This window comes from Mycteria americana, chromosome 3 (assembly GCF_035582795.1).
Source record: "Mycteria americana isolate JAX WOST 10 ecotype Jacksonville Zoo and Gardens chromosome 3, USCA_MyAme_1.0, whole genome shotgun sequence".
Lineage (NCBI taxonomy): Eukaryota > Metazoa > Chordata > Aves > Ciconiiformes > Ciconiidae > Mycteria > Mycteria americana.
The window spans coordinates 53,178,265-53,192,876 of NC_134367.1; the positions used below are offsets into that span (position 1 = coordinate 53,178,265).

Below are 14,612 nucleotides of genomic sequence, written 5' to 3' on the forward strand. Positions count from 1 at the left end.
GACATTGAACAGGTGCACCCTCAGCAAGTTTGCAGATGATAAGATTTGGAGGAGTGCCTTATACACCAGAGGGTTGTGCTGACATTCAGCAGGACCTTGACAGGCTGGAGAAATGGGCAGAGAGAAGCCTCATGAATCCCCACAAGGGGAAATGCAAAGTCCTCACCTGGGAAGGAATAACTCCATACATCACTATGGACTGGAGGCAGACTGTCTGGAAAGCAGCTTTGCAGAAAAGGACGCGGGGGTCCTGGATGAACACAAGCCAGCAATGTGCCTCAGCTACAAAGATGGCCAACAGTGTCCTGAGCTGCATTAGGAAGAACCACCAGCAGGTCGAGGGGCGTGACCCTTCCCCTCTACTCAGCACCAGTGAGATGCATCTGGAGCTGCGTCCAGACCTGGGTTCCCCAGTACAGGACAGACACGGACACCCTGGAGCCAGGCCATGGAGATGATTAAGGCCGCATGAGCCAGGATTTTCTAGCCTCAAGAAGAGAAGGATTGGGGGCGGGGGGGAAGGATCTTATCAGTGTGTATAAATACCTGATAGGAAGCAGTAAAGAAGAGTGAGTCTGACTCTCCTCAGTGGTGTCCAGTGAATGGACAAGAGGCAATGGGCACAAATTGAAACACAAGAAACTTAAAAAAAAAAAAGTTTTGTGTGGGTTTGTTTTTTTCTTTTTTTTTTTTTTTCCTTCTGTCGTTTGTTTTGTTTTACTGTGAGGGTGGTCAAACACTGGAACTTACCCAGACAGGTCATGGCATTTCCATCCTTGGAGCTGATCTAGGTGACCCTGCTTTGAGCAGGGCGCTTGGACTAACCAGATGATCTCTAGAGGTCTCATCCAACTTCAACATTAATCTGAGGGTAAAAACACGCTTCTATTGTAGGAAATAGACAAACAGATAATACTCACAGCAGAGCTAGGTTGTTTTTACTGCTACTATCAGTAAAAGTCTAACAGTAAAGATGGTTAAGCCTCAGTTCTAAAAAGCTAATTCAAACAGCTCAAGAATTAAAATACTTGGTATCAAGTATTTATAAAAATAGATTCATTTTACCTCGATGTAAGAAACTGCCTGTAATCTCTTCTGATTTCCTACAGACAGTAAAATAGGTTTCACTGCTTACAAACGTGAATGCCCCAAAACCATTTGCTTAATGGTCAATGGATAAAAACATACGAGAACATGAAGGAAGATTCATCTGCAATGAAAGTCTTTTGTAACATTTTAGCAAGGTTAAATAGGTAACTTTTTAAAAGGAAATATAAAAGCTGCTATATTGAGAGCTCCAGAAAATAACCTCCTCTTCTGGATAGTAAATATAACAGGGGTGGCAGCAATAAAAATTTGTTCATTACTGATCTGAAGGCAGTACCTGCAGAAGTGAAGGCTGAATCAGTTTCCAATTCCCACTGCTTAATAAGATTTGTGCTATACAGAAACCCACCTAGGTAGTTTCAAATACAAAATGAAAGACTCATTATACATCTCATTATACAAAACTCAGAAAACTTGTATTGTAAACCTCCCCTGAGGAGTAATGCCAAGTATTATGGATTAGGTGCAGCATTCCACAGCCCTTTCAATATTCGCACTGAGTACCGCATGTAGATGTTGCGCCTAAAATAGGACATACAGCCTTGCTGTAGTAAACACTGGTTTAGTCAGCAAACAGTACAGAGGCACAACTTGAATGTAAATAAGCAGTGGCTGCTCCTACTTTCTCTATAAATTTTAGGAAAAGAACCTGTCACTGAGGGACAAAGCCAACCTAGCAACGGTCTCTGTAGTGAATATTCTTTCTTTTCTTCTTCTTTCCAAATCTAAATCAGTTTTCACTAACGCCACCAAAACCTTCCAGTAACTTTTACAGCTGCAGGGTAATCAACTTAAAGACAGCTACCTGGCAACCCTTCCACACCATTCGGATGCAACTGTGTTTACCTGCACACACGAACAGGCTGTACAGAGCACCTGGATACACACTGCTGACAAGAGTAATCTCAGTAATCACAGAATGGTTGAGGTTGGCAGGTACCTCTGGAGGTCATCTGGTCCAACCACCCTGCTCAAGCAGGGCCACCTAGAGACAGTTGCCCAGGACCATGTCGAGACAGCTTTTGAGTATCTCCAACGACAATGACTCCACAACCTAAGAATCTGAGAAGGCATGCACACGTACACCAAGGTCACATAACATGAACTCATAAACATGCAGTCAACATGACTGACTGCATATATATGAGTGGGGGAAGAAGTTATCCGAAATGGCCATCTGCATGCTGATCACAGAAACGCTGGAGCATACAGACATCAAATGGTTCCCTAATAAGCCATATGGCCCACCCCAGCCAGCAAGTGTGAAGTTTTATTTAAATGCCCTGCCAAAAAACCCACAAACTTCTACACACCTTATAACTTCTCTGTAATAAAAAAGCAGCTCTTGAAAGAAAAAAACCTTAACAAATATGCATGAATGAAGCCCATGCAAACACTGGCATTTCAGACAGTCCCTATATCTAGTACAAACTTTACTGGTATTTGTTTAGATTCTTGTCTATTTTGGGCTCTATCCTCAGTCTTAAAGTAACTGTATCACAGGCAGAAAAATATTGCCTGTTTGCAAGCTCATAAAGTTCATTATTCCACTGCATTCCTCAAAATTATTGGTTTCACCAGAATACATATAGGTATCATGAATAACAGTGCAATTACAGCCTAACTATACAGATTTCATGGCAGATCTTTGCAACCAGTCCCTGGACCTTGTTAATCAAGCCTAGGCCTTGATGTTATACTTGTTACCACAACTATAGCTTTGGTCAACATATGAAAGAATATTATTTTATTGTTTACATTAATTTATTATTGGGCGGGGCAGTAGCACAGAAATAACACTCCTTGTAGACAGTAGCTTCTTCATTGTACTATCAGTTCTGCTATTGATTTGATGTGGCACCCTAAGCAAATCCATTCTTTTCTTTACACAGGTACATCTTGCTGTCTGTCAAGAACATGTTCCTGAAATGTGAGATAGCAATTCAATAGACAGTGGAACAATTTTTCCCCACAGAATAAATGCAATATAGAGGAGACATATACAGGAACTTTAAAAATGCACACAATTGTAACACACAGGGACAATACATATGACATGTCAGACAGAGAGGAAGAAGCAAGTTCATCAGTTGTCAACTCAACATCCAAAGATGCCAGATGAGGAGGATGAGATGTTGGCTTTTCAGAAGCTGGCTTTGCAATAGCTGGAGATACAGAATGCTTAATTAAAAGGAAAAAAAAAAAGTTGACTGCTAATTGTCCTGAGATTTTGATCAGCAGATCTCCCTTAACATGAGACTGAATCTCCAGTGACCCTGTCCAATCATTCTGAAAGATTTCAGCTGCTTCATCTGTGAGACCGAATATCCACTGCCAATCTTTTAGTATGAGTGTTCATGCTGCCTCTTTCCAAATGGTTACATTTTCATTGTCATCATCATCCTTCTCAGAGGCCCAATGCACACAGAGGTCAATCAAGTCAATCAAGGGTAAAGGATAAAAACAGGGTAATGACAACAGTTAGCAGAACAGGGTATTAAATGATCAATACTGGAACTTTGAAACAAGAGACTGTGAAGAAACAGATACCATGGTGTTACTGCACCTGTTTCCTTCTTCCAGAGATTTATCTTGTCTACTCAGACTGCAAAAACTACTAAGCAGGAGCTGTTTCTCACTGAGTGTTTACACATTGTCTAATCCTGCCAACCTCAGTTGTGATATGCATGTGCTACTCTGGTAAAAATAAGAGAGAGAACTATTTTCAGGCCAGTGTGTTATTTTGAGGAGGTTCATTTTACACACTGAAAAAGATATTTCAACAAGCAGCCAAAAATCACCCTTAAGAAGTATGTAACAAAACTGGAAGTTGTAGCTGAGATAGATAAGCTGTTAGTCTACTTCCAGAGGCACTGATCATAAAAATCAGTCCCAGGTTATATATTAGACCCAATATAGATGCAGCTACTTTGTGAAACACTTTGAAGTCTGCAGCTGATGGAGTTCTAAGCACGTAGTGTCAGTTATACATGTATTTTTTTGATTGAATCACAAAAGCACAAATGTATTCAGTGACTTCACCAAGAGGTACTCTACAGTAGCAAGCAGAAGAATGGTTATGAAACCAATATCTGGATTCTAGTTAGAACATCGACTTTATCACTGTATTTTAAGGCTTATTTAAGAAACAGAATTAAAGCAAGCCATATATGCATGGGTACTAAATTTGCTACTTAATGAGTTTCATGCCAGCAGAGCAGAATCTCACAGTTTATTCAGGCAGCCTCTCATTGCTCAAACAACTCAGCAGGCAATCTATACAAAGTATGTAACAAATGCCTCAAAAAAAGGAGAAGGTTCTCAAAAAAAAAAACCCCACAACACACTAGAAAACACATCCTTTTAAGAACCAGGTAAGTTACAGGCTAATGACCTCCAATCACACCATTGACAAAACTCAAACATTGAAAACAATCTCAGAATACATTATCTCAAATTCCTCATTCGAACTCCAGCCCTGTTCATATCTCACAGAAGCTATAAACCTCTGGAGAAGAGAGAAACAAATGGACATGAGGCTATTTTTCAAAGTACGAGCCTTCACAAGTACAAGAAGCCTACCAGTGCAAGATGCACAAATGGTATGCTGGAAGTGGAGCTACACTGTATGATGCTGAAAATCTTCTAGGCCATGCTGCAGTCCACAGAATAACCCCCTATCAAGAGCTGTACACTGGTATATTTTGGGAGAGGGTATGAAAAGGTAAGGCAGAGGCATAAGCCTCACCGCAATGGCTGTATCCTACTTTGCATCCTCATACCCTCACTATGAAGCCACAGAAGGGACTGGAAGACTGTTAACGAGAGGTGCTCACTTCTAAGAAATTGAATATGGGAAGTAGTGGCAACTGGAACGATGCTCGGCTGTGAACATTGGGATAACGAACCGAGGAGGCTATGGGGAATGACCATTGCGGGACACAGTGTCTGAAATGGTAGCAAAAATGAGGGGAGAAAAAAGTTAATCATGAGCTGAGCATAGAAAGCAGCAAGTTCCTGCAATGAGCTCATTCCTTCTCAAGCAAGCAGCAACAGAGGAGAGAAAGACACTGGGATGGGATCAGATATACAGCCTAGCCAGGTCAGTGAAGGGGGAAAGGGGAGGGAAGAACAGAAGAAAGAAGATAAGCAGGCCCCCTCACTGAGTCATACCAGAGCTACTGCTGCTGGAAGGGAGCCAGATTTGAGCTGGAGCATTTGCCTCTGCTTTTCTCCCCTCTCAGAAAACCAGGAAGAAGTGAAACCACAAAACTTAGATGTCTACCTGAAATGCATTCAGATTTTGCTGACTGTAAACCCCTACTCTAAATTACACCTAGCCTCAGAAAAACTTGGCATCCAAGGTATGCAAGAGTAACTTAAAAACATCCTCTTCTTTGGCTGAGTTTTTGTGCTGCCCTGAAGTAAGACTCGTTCTTGGATCAGTGATTTCATAATGTACAATACAAAACTCTTCAAAAAGAGACAAATATATAAAGTGGCAGTTGAGGACAGTGGAGGTATATTATTCCTCAAATTACACATTGCTTTTTCTTAGGTAAATTCCTAATCTGCCTTCTCCAAAGGCCCTCCTGTCAATTGAACACACATTTCTCAGCCTAACACCCTTCAAAGGCAATTTTTAAATGTGTACCTATTTCTGTAAAATTTATCACTTATATCAGCCTCAAATTACGCCCAAATCAGAATTCTGATTTTTAAAATATTTCAACTGTCTGTTTTACAATACTCATTATCATACACCAACAGGTATCTTGTATGCGGTTTACGATTAGTGTCCTCAGCTACCTGCACTCAGTCTTGTTAAGTGAAGCGAGAATTTAGCAACCTTAGCTTGTTTGTTAATGTCTCTTCTAACACGACATCTAGTCTCACCCTGATTTCTTTATGGATGGATTTACAGTTTGGTTCTGTCTTCCTGCAGTTGAATAAGCACCTGACAGAAACACCCAACTGAGCATTCACATACTTATTTTGAAGTGGTCAGTGAAATCTTCAGGAAAGACTCCAAGAGCTTGAAATGGCCAAAAGCTAGTAGGAAATAAATCAAAACTTTGATACCTCCATACACCACAACTTCGCAGCAAGAACAACAATTCAAGAATTACCAATTAAACAAAAGGCCATACATAAACAGAAAATTCAATTTTCATTATGATTTCACTCTAATAAACAGGCCTTGCAATTTCTCAAAGGTTTTTTTCTTTTTTTATAAAAAGCATTTACAAAAACTGCTAACTAGCAGAAAAGAAATACTGCCTGAGAAGATAATGAAATTTAGTTTCATAGTTGAGCATTGCCTAGTGAATTAAAATCTATTGTTTTTAAACATAAGCAGCAATATTACGAGACTCCTTTAGAAATACAAAGACTACTATGTCAAATAATATCTACGATCTTATACAACAAAGCATGAATTTAACACTGCTTTCATTGTACTACCACCATGGCAGTGTTGTAGCATTTCTGAAATTATACTTTTGTCCAAGTCACTATGTCAACAGTCTGCTTCAAGCACCAAATGGCTAAATGCAATGAAATGGCTCAACCAGCAAAGCTGCATTCAAACATAAATTCTAGTAGTGCTTCACTTCACCTTTTGCTACTGTAGTCAGAATTTTACTCCTTGTATTTCACAGAACAACAGAAAATAGTAGGCGGATCTTTAGGCTTAAATAAAATTTTGATTCCTTGCTTTTCAAGCTCTTATTAGGCAAAGATGTAGGACATCAAGAGATGACTCGCACTGTCTTGCCAGATACGAGATTTCTTCTTCAAAAGACCTAAAGAAGTTGTCAAATGTTATTGCCAACACAGTCCATTCTAGGAGTTCATCCTGCCATTATTTTTAATTAAAAGTCTGGTTTTTACCTCCCCCAGCCACCATACCACAAACCACTTTAATTTTATAGATTGTACCAGCAAACCTTTACAAATCAATTCAGTACAGGATTACATAAAAGCCCTCAAAGATAAGAACACTGACAATCCTTGTCATTCATATACCTCACTGAGCACAATACCTCTAGAAGAAGAGGTAGAAAAAGTAGGTAGGTGCCTTCAGAACCAACATCTATAAGCTGATACTAGACACAAGATACAGTGCTGCTAGACATTTGACTTTCTGAACATCTGCATAAGCCACTTCCACATACCAATCAATCCCCCTTCACTCAGCAGGTGGAATTTGGAGCCTGTTCTGAACCTGACTCCCAATTAGCTGCACAGCATGGACACACAGCTTTAAACATACTAAGATTCGTGCAGAGCTAATCATGCCGGAGGTGAAGCAGCCTATACAGACATAGCGGTTTGCTGTCAAGTAGGCAGCATGGCAACTGAGCAGGTAAGACGTACATGTTAAACCCAATGAGAAAGGGTTATTCTTATCCAGATCAACTCAAGTGAAGACGAGCATCACACTGCCTGTAAGCCAAACAGTAAGTAAACCCCATTGTCTTATACCGTATATTAGAAGCTGGTTTTACTATTTATTTTTCCTCAAAGAAAATGTCAATGTACATATAAGTGATTTTACTTAATTTCATTTTGTATTTCAACTCTCAAGTAAATAATTGGATAGCCCTCTCTCTGAAGTCCCATTACTTCTGACAATGACTGCTTAGGCTCAGCACCTCTGAAAAGAGACAGAATTACATTCATCTCCTTTTTTAAAAAAGAAAAAAATAATGATGATTAAAAATAAAGATATAATAAGAAGTTCTTGAAGCTTATTAGCAAACATTACTAAAGGTACAGAAAGGAAAAAAAAGCCATTAAAAAAAAGTTTAACAAGGAAATAAATAGAAGATAGCCAAGTCTCACTTCCTTTGCAGACTGTAGTGAAGTGTCTCCTCTAACCAAAATGAATTAGAAACACTTCTATTATGCAAACTAGTATTAAAGTTTATGGTTTGGGAAGCCAGGGATTTCCTACTGTGTTCCTAATAGCTGGACAACTAAACTACTGCACTGTTCACTTTATGATGCCGCATTCATGATATGGCATAGCCTAAACATTTTCTTAAAAGAAAATAAGCCTTAATGAGTTAACCACATGCACGCACAGAAAGCCTGCTACCTGCCAGACAACCTCAGGCTCTACATTTTTTAATAATGAAATAGTTACTCATGCCATTACATAAATATTATTACATAATATCTCCTTTGTACGCAAAATTAGAACTACAATAAAATAGGTCCCACTATTTCAATATTGTATCTATTAATCCCACTCATTCACTTAATAATTTGGAGCTGTAGATGCATCAGATCACAACAGCTTTTATATCTCGCATTCCTCTGTGCCCAAACAGAGAACAGACAGATAATTCTAAATAAAAAAAAAACAAAACAACAAAAAAATCTGCTCTACTATAATAACTGAGTGAAGGGAAAGACACCGTCACCATGCTTTTTTGTTACATGTTTTTTGTCTTGCCAAACATTTAATGTACATACTAATACCTCATTTTCAACATGTAAGTCAATAAAATATGCAGAAATACCTTAATTCCCACGGTCAGCATTACACAACATAAGTATAAAGGGATCACAAGCAATGATGCTTAACATGCCTGACATCTCAAAGAACAGGTTTGGGTTTTTTTTTTTCCAACTTAATATTTAATGTATGGGTAAACGCAAATAAATATTAAGTTCATTTTCCTAAGTATTAAATTTGTTAGAAATTTGTTCTGACGGTCAGAAACATACTTGTGATGTGGGAAGACTATAACCATGAGTCCATAGAGAAAGAGGCAATGAAGAAGTGGGATGTGACATTAGGAAGTCTCAGGGGGCAACATGTGGCCAGCGGTTAGGACGTTCCCTTCTGCAGTGCAGCACCAATGCCAACCGTTTTACACGATTTGTACCACGCTAGCGTAAGATCAACATAAAACCCCCACTTTGTAAGTACTGCAGAAGTCCCACTTGTGACTACGTTCAAAGGTTTCCCCTTCTACGCTCACCCTTTCGCTATTCGCCCCGCAGAAACACACCTCCTGGTGTGCCGCCTTCACCCCCCGTGCCCACACGCCGTTATCCTGCCCTTTACGGGGGCTGGGGGCGCGGAGGGGGCGGCTGCCCCCAGTGTCTGCACAGCTGCCGCCGCTCGCTCGGGGCAGCCCCACGCCGGCCGCGCCGCGCACAAAGCCCCGGCGGCCGTGGGCCCTCCGCCTCGGCCCGCACCTGCGGCCCCCCACCGCCACCGGCCGGGGGACGGGCGGGGTACGACACGACACCTCTGCCCGCGGCGGCGGCTGCCGGGCTCCCCCACGGGGACACCCGGGGCAGGTCGCCCCCTCGCCGCCCGCCGCCGCCCCGCGGCGCCGGGGGCCGGCTGGGCCCGGCGCGCTCCCTCGCAGCCGCCGCTGGCAGGTGAGACGCGCCGCAGCGGCGGGGGGGATGGGGGGGGGCGCGACCCAGCCACAAAGAGCAGGAGCTGCCGCTGCCTCCGCCGCGGGGGGGCCGGCGGCGGGCCCGGCGCCAGCCGACCCGCGCCGCAGCGGGGCCGTCCCCGCCCGGCCGTCGGCGGCGGGGGGGGGGGGGGGGGGGAGTGGGGGGGTGGCGGCGGCGACGGGGGTCTCTTACCTGCAGGGGTGGCGCCGAAGACTCTCACGACGGGCACCCGCCTGGTCGGGGCCTCTCGGAAGTGGGACTGGCAGGGGTCCAGGCCGGGCAGCGGGCTGCCCATGTAGTAGTCGGCAGTCACGATCCGCACTGAGAACATGTTGTTCGCCGCCGCCGAGGCACGCACTGAGGGAGGGAGCGAGCGAGCGCGGAGCCCGCACGGCTCCCCCCGCCGCAGCGAGCGAGCGAGCGAGCGCAGCCCCCCGCCTGCCTCTCCTCGCCCGCCCGCGCGCACGCCCCGCCGGCGCGCGCACAGCCTCACACACACACACACACACAGGCGCGCGCCCTCGCACGCGCCTTCTCTGTCTGTGGCTGTTCGCTCGCGCTCTCCCCCCCACCGCCGCCGCCGCCTCCTCCTCCTCCTGCTGCTCCTCTGGGCGCGTGCGCAGCGGCGCGCGCTCGGCCGGAGCGCCCCGCGGGCTCTAGAGCCCGGCCGGCCGCGAGCGCTTCACGGGCAGCGCGGGCCCGTCCCCCCGTAGCACCACGGACACCTCGGCGGCGGCTCCCCGGCTCCGGGCTGCAGCTGTTGTTGCCATGATGATGATGTCACGGACGCAACCATTGGGGGAACGGGGAGGTGGACGGGGCGGGGGGGGGGGGGGACACAACGAGCGGGGGAGGTGTCACTCCCCAGCACACACACCCGCCCCCCTTCCGTCTTTCGGGTGGGCTCAGCAGACGGGGCGCGAGTGTGCGTGGGAGTGGGGGAAATCTTTCCAATGCTTATCCTCCTCCCCTCGGGGGGCGGGGGGGGCTCGGCGATTCGGCGATCGGCCGCGCGGGCTGGGGTGAGGCTGCGGAATCCCGAGCCGCGGATGGGACGGCTTGGGGCGGGGAGGGAGCGCTGCTGGGACACGATGGGGTTAAGCTGGGTCGGCCGCCATTTTGGATGCCGAGCCGCCTCGCTGCGGGAAGGTGAGGCTGCGCACCCTGCGGGAGGCTAGAAACATAAAATATGGGGGCGGCAGGGAAGGGGCCGAGGAGGGAGACGGGGAAACCTTCTGCCGTCGTTACTCACGGGGCCGCGGCAGGGGGGGGAGAGCGGGGGCGCAGCGGCACCGCTCAGGTAGCGCTTCCGCTGAAGCCGGCGCCCCCTTTGGTTGCAACGGCCCTTGCGCGCGGCTTGCGGGGGGGGGGGGGCGAGGCCTGTAGAAGGGCGGCGGCGGTTGGTGCCGTTGCCGAGCGCGCGGGTGGCGGCGGGGCGGGGCGGGGCCGGGCGCTCTGCGGCGGAGCGGCGGGGGCTGGGCCGCGGGGGCTGGGCTGCGGCCGCGTCCTGCTCGCAGCTTCCCCGCCGGCCCGCCGGGAGGCTCAGCCCCGCGTCAGCGGCCTCCGCCTCCCCCTGCTTCGCAGCGTGCTCCTCCCCCCTCGCTCTCCCCGCGGCCACCGGCCGCCGCGTTTCTTTCTTCCCCCGCCCGCCCCTCTCTCCATGGTCGCCCGTCACCTTCCCGCGACCCGGGAATAAAGGTCGGGCGGAGAGCTGCCCGCGCTGTTACCTGGCGGGGGTGAGGGAGCGGCCTCCTATCGTACCGCGGTACTGAGGCCGCAACCTCGGGCCCTCTCCGGCTGGGGAGGGGCGCCCCAAGGCTGGTGTCAGGCACCCAGTTTCTTGAACCCTAGCAGAAGCGAGCGAGACAGCCCCTCGGAGACCTGCGTTAATCGGGAGGAAGCGAGTCCTGAGAGCTAGGTGCCTCTCTGCCCCCTGTCATTAATTGGGTAAAATTTACGAGGATTTAGGTTTCTCTTGTTTGGTCCTGGGGTCTTTAGGAGAGCTTATTTTGCGTTTTCCAGCTTTCTCGTGCAGGTTTTCATTTAAAATGATAACAGAAACCTTGAGCTGGGATTCCTGTTGCAGTCTCTTTGTCTCAGAGCTGAGGATTTTGGGGAAAAAAACCACACCAAATATCGAAAGAGTTGGCAGTGTGGAAGATCAGCCTATAAAAAGGCCAAATATTCTTACATATACTTAGAATTATATTGTTACATATGCGTGCAAGACTGGATGATACGAGACATGTACAAATCTATAAAATCTGACAAAAGTCCAATATGTAAAACATATGTTTCACATTTTGCTTACATATGTTTTGGTTTTAGATTTGAACAAAAGACAGGTCAGGCAGTTGCTACCCTTCATTTTTTCATTGTAATGAACAGGAAGCTTGCCTGTCTACTCAAGGGTAACTGGTTTCCTACTCTTTCTTGTAAGCTGTTTATTTTCTCTAGCTCACTTCTGTTTTCCTCCTTAAACTCATTTTTATGCAAACAGAAAAAAAGTCAGACTACCTAGGCATCAAGCAATCTTCTGTCACAGAAGTAGTTGAAATAGGGTTGAAACCCAAACTATTTTCATTGTATCTAAAGAATAACTGAGCTACAACTTTAATTTTTTGGCAGATATTTACATTTGCAAGGCTAATATTTGGAAAACTTTTGGAATGAATAATGAATACTTACATTTCACAAAGGTTAATAAATCACTAGGAGGTTACTGGTGAAGCATGTTAACAAATAGCATCTCTAACTCTTGTTACTTGAATACATTTTGTACTGCTGCTTAATTAAATACATGTCCCTCATTTTCCATAGGACTGGTAGGGACACTGCTCTGTTCTTGTGTTACTCCATTCCGTGCTCTGTTGTCTTTCTGTTCACATGATCATCTTAACTTCCTGAACATTGTATCTTCCCACCACTGTTTATTTCACTGATGGCTTAATGTCTTTGAACACTGGCAAATGTGCTCTGGTGCCCCTTCCTCCATAAATTTAAGATGCTACGACATCTGCAGTCCACTTCTGTGCTGGGATACCACTCCACTACTATATTCTGTTTTCATATACATAGGTAGCAGAACATGATGCATATCTGCACCTCAACTGGGTTGGTATATAATCCAAGACATTTATGCTACTGGAGGATTCTCTCTTCTTCTAAACAAGTGTGGTGTGTGAGGTGTAGGCACAAGTTCGTATCTGGTAGTCTTGCTGAAGAGAAAGCAGTTGCCCACAATAGAATAGTGTAGAAAGCTGGAATAGCTAACTTTTTAGAAGCATAAAGCAGGATTCACTAAAGCATGTCATTCAGAGTCTTCTATTTCATTACAAAATTTTAATGTTGTTTATTAAATCAGAGAGAACCATGCTTTGAATTAGGAAGAGCTGTTGCAAACAGAAGACGGCAGGACTGAGACAAGAACAGTTGGTACCTAACCTAGAGTCAGTTCCCTGTTCATATGAGGTATTAATTTGATTTCTGAAAATGTTGAATGTTACTGTCAGAAAAAAAATTAAGTGAATTTCCTTTTTGACATAAATAGCTTGATCCAAGTGGTAGTCTTAGAGTCATGCAGACATTTATATGGAACTCACATGCTTTCTGAGCTGTACCTTTTCAGTTTCCCTTCATTTCTTAGAGTGCACTTCTGCTTTCATATTCTTCTTGCCGTCAAGTCAATAAGTTAGTCTGCAGGGTCACACCAAGGTAAGAATATATCTTCAGAAAAGGTTTGAGTCAGCACTGTCACGGGAGGTCCCCTGCCCTCCTCCTCATGTCAGTACAAGCATTTGAATATCTGCATAACGAGCTGGATTTGGAAACTGATTCATGTAAAAGTGATCCAACTAAAAAATACAGGTTGGTTTTAACCTAGATCAGGTCTCTGATCTGCCTCATTATGTAGGTGTGTGAAAGGCTGTGCTTGCACAGTGGAGGATGCAGTGCCAGGACTGAGTTTGAGCAGCAGGAAGAAAAAGAGAACACTACTTCCAGCAGTCTTGGCTTGTGGTAGCTTAAGTTGATCACTAGTTTAAGTTGCTGAAGTCTAAAAGTCAGTTTAACCCTTACAGTAGATGACAGACACTGTTTGAATGAAGTTCAACAGATGAAGCCTGTTTCTGGATTTCCTACATTTCAGCTTGTGTGTCAGGGTTTGTCTGTAGTGCTTGTTTTATTTGTTGTTCATGCACACGTGTATATGCATCTACTATATATAAGTTTTCTTGTAGTTTATCCTTTATTACCTGAAGATGCTGCCATCCTAGGATGTCAATAATTGCAAAAGGAAAGTCATGGTTAGAGAGCACTACCACCCATTTTCCCTGGTATCTCCAAACTCTGTATATACTCTCTCTAAGGTTTCATCCAGTTTTCTGTTATAAAGCAAGTCACCCCCTTTCTCTGTTCCTCCAGTTGCTAAGCAGCAGCTGTTCTCCCCATTAGCCAGCCATGTATTTGCATGAAAATAATCAAGCTTGAATATATAACTGCTTCTAATCATCCACAGTTAAACAGCTGTACAATAAAAATTTGAGTATTAATAGTATTAGTTATCACCATAACTGATGACTGTCTTAAAAGTTAGAATTTCCCTATAGAGTAAAATCAATATAGTTTTGCCTTTTTTGTTTGTTTGTTTTTAACAAAAGGCATATCAGTTTTTTCTTTCTCTTAATCCTTACTATGTACCTACTTAAACTGGTCACAAAATGGTATCTGCAGTTCACAAAAAAATTATAAATGCAAATATGAGCAGACACAGAATCATCTAGCAAGTGAACACGATGGGGGCCAGGGAGAAGCCACATTTTTCAAATATGTAATTACAGTAGCAGAATGCAACAGAATTTGATGATAAAAGTTTATAGCACAAAGGTAAAATTTCAAACAGTACATCTTAACTTCAAAACTGACTTACGTATCCGTGTTTGAGTTCCTATTGATTTCCAGGATGTTCAGTATTTCTGAGGTCTATGATCTGAAATCTTGGAGTGCTCTCTCAGTCTGGGGATGCCCTGGGTTTATCCAAACTACATTTCAGAATGAGGGCTGAGTGTGGCCCACGTGTTATC

The 14,612-nt window shown here is 44.8% G+C and overlaps 1 protein-coding gene across 3 annotated transcripts in view; it reads right to left on the reverse strand.

Moving 5' to 3' along the window:
- The window catches only part of REV3L (REV3 like, DNA directed polymerase zeta catalytic subunit), a 130,165-nt gene extending 119,509 nt beyond the window's left edge, over nt 1–10,656 (reverse strand). For 2 of the 3 annotated variants that reach the window (XM_075498567.1, XM_075498568.1), the window contains exon 1: nt 9,724–10,645. In XM_075498567.1, coding sequence (XP_075354682.1) covers nt 9,724–9,862 — 139 coding nt within the window. In that variant the 5' untranslated portion in view covers nt 9,863–10,645. Of the gene's footprint in view, nt 1–9,723 lie in introns of all 3 variants that reach the window. The other variant, XM_075498571.1, reaches the window with a different exon arrangement.
- Between the last annotated feature and the right edge of the window lie 3,956 nt (nt 10,657–14,612).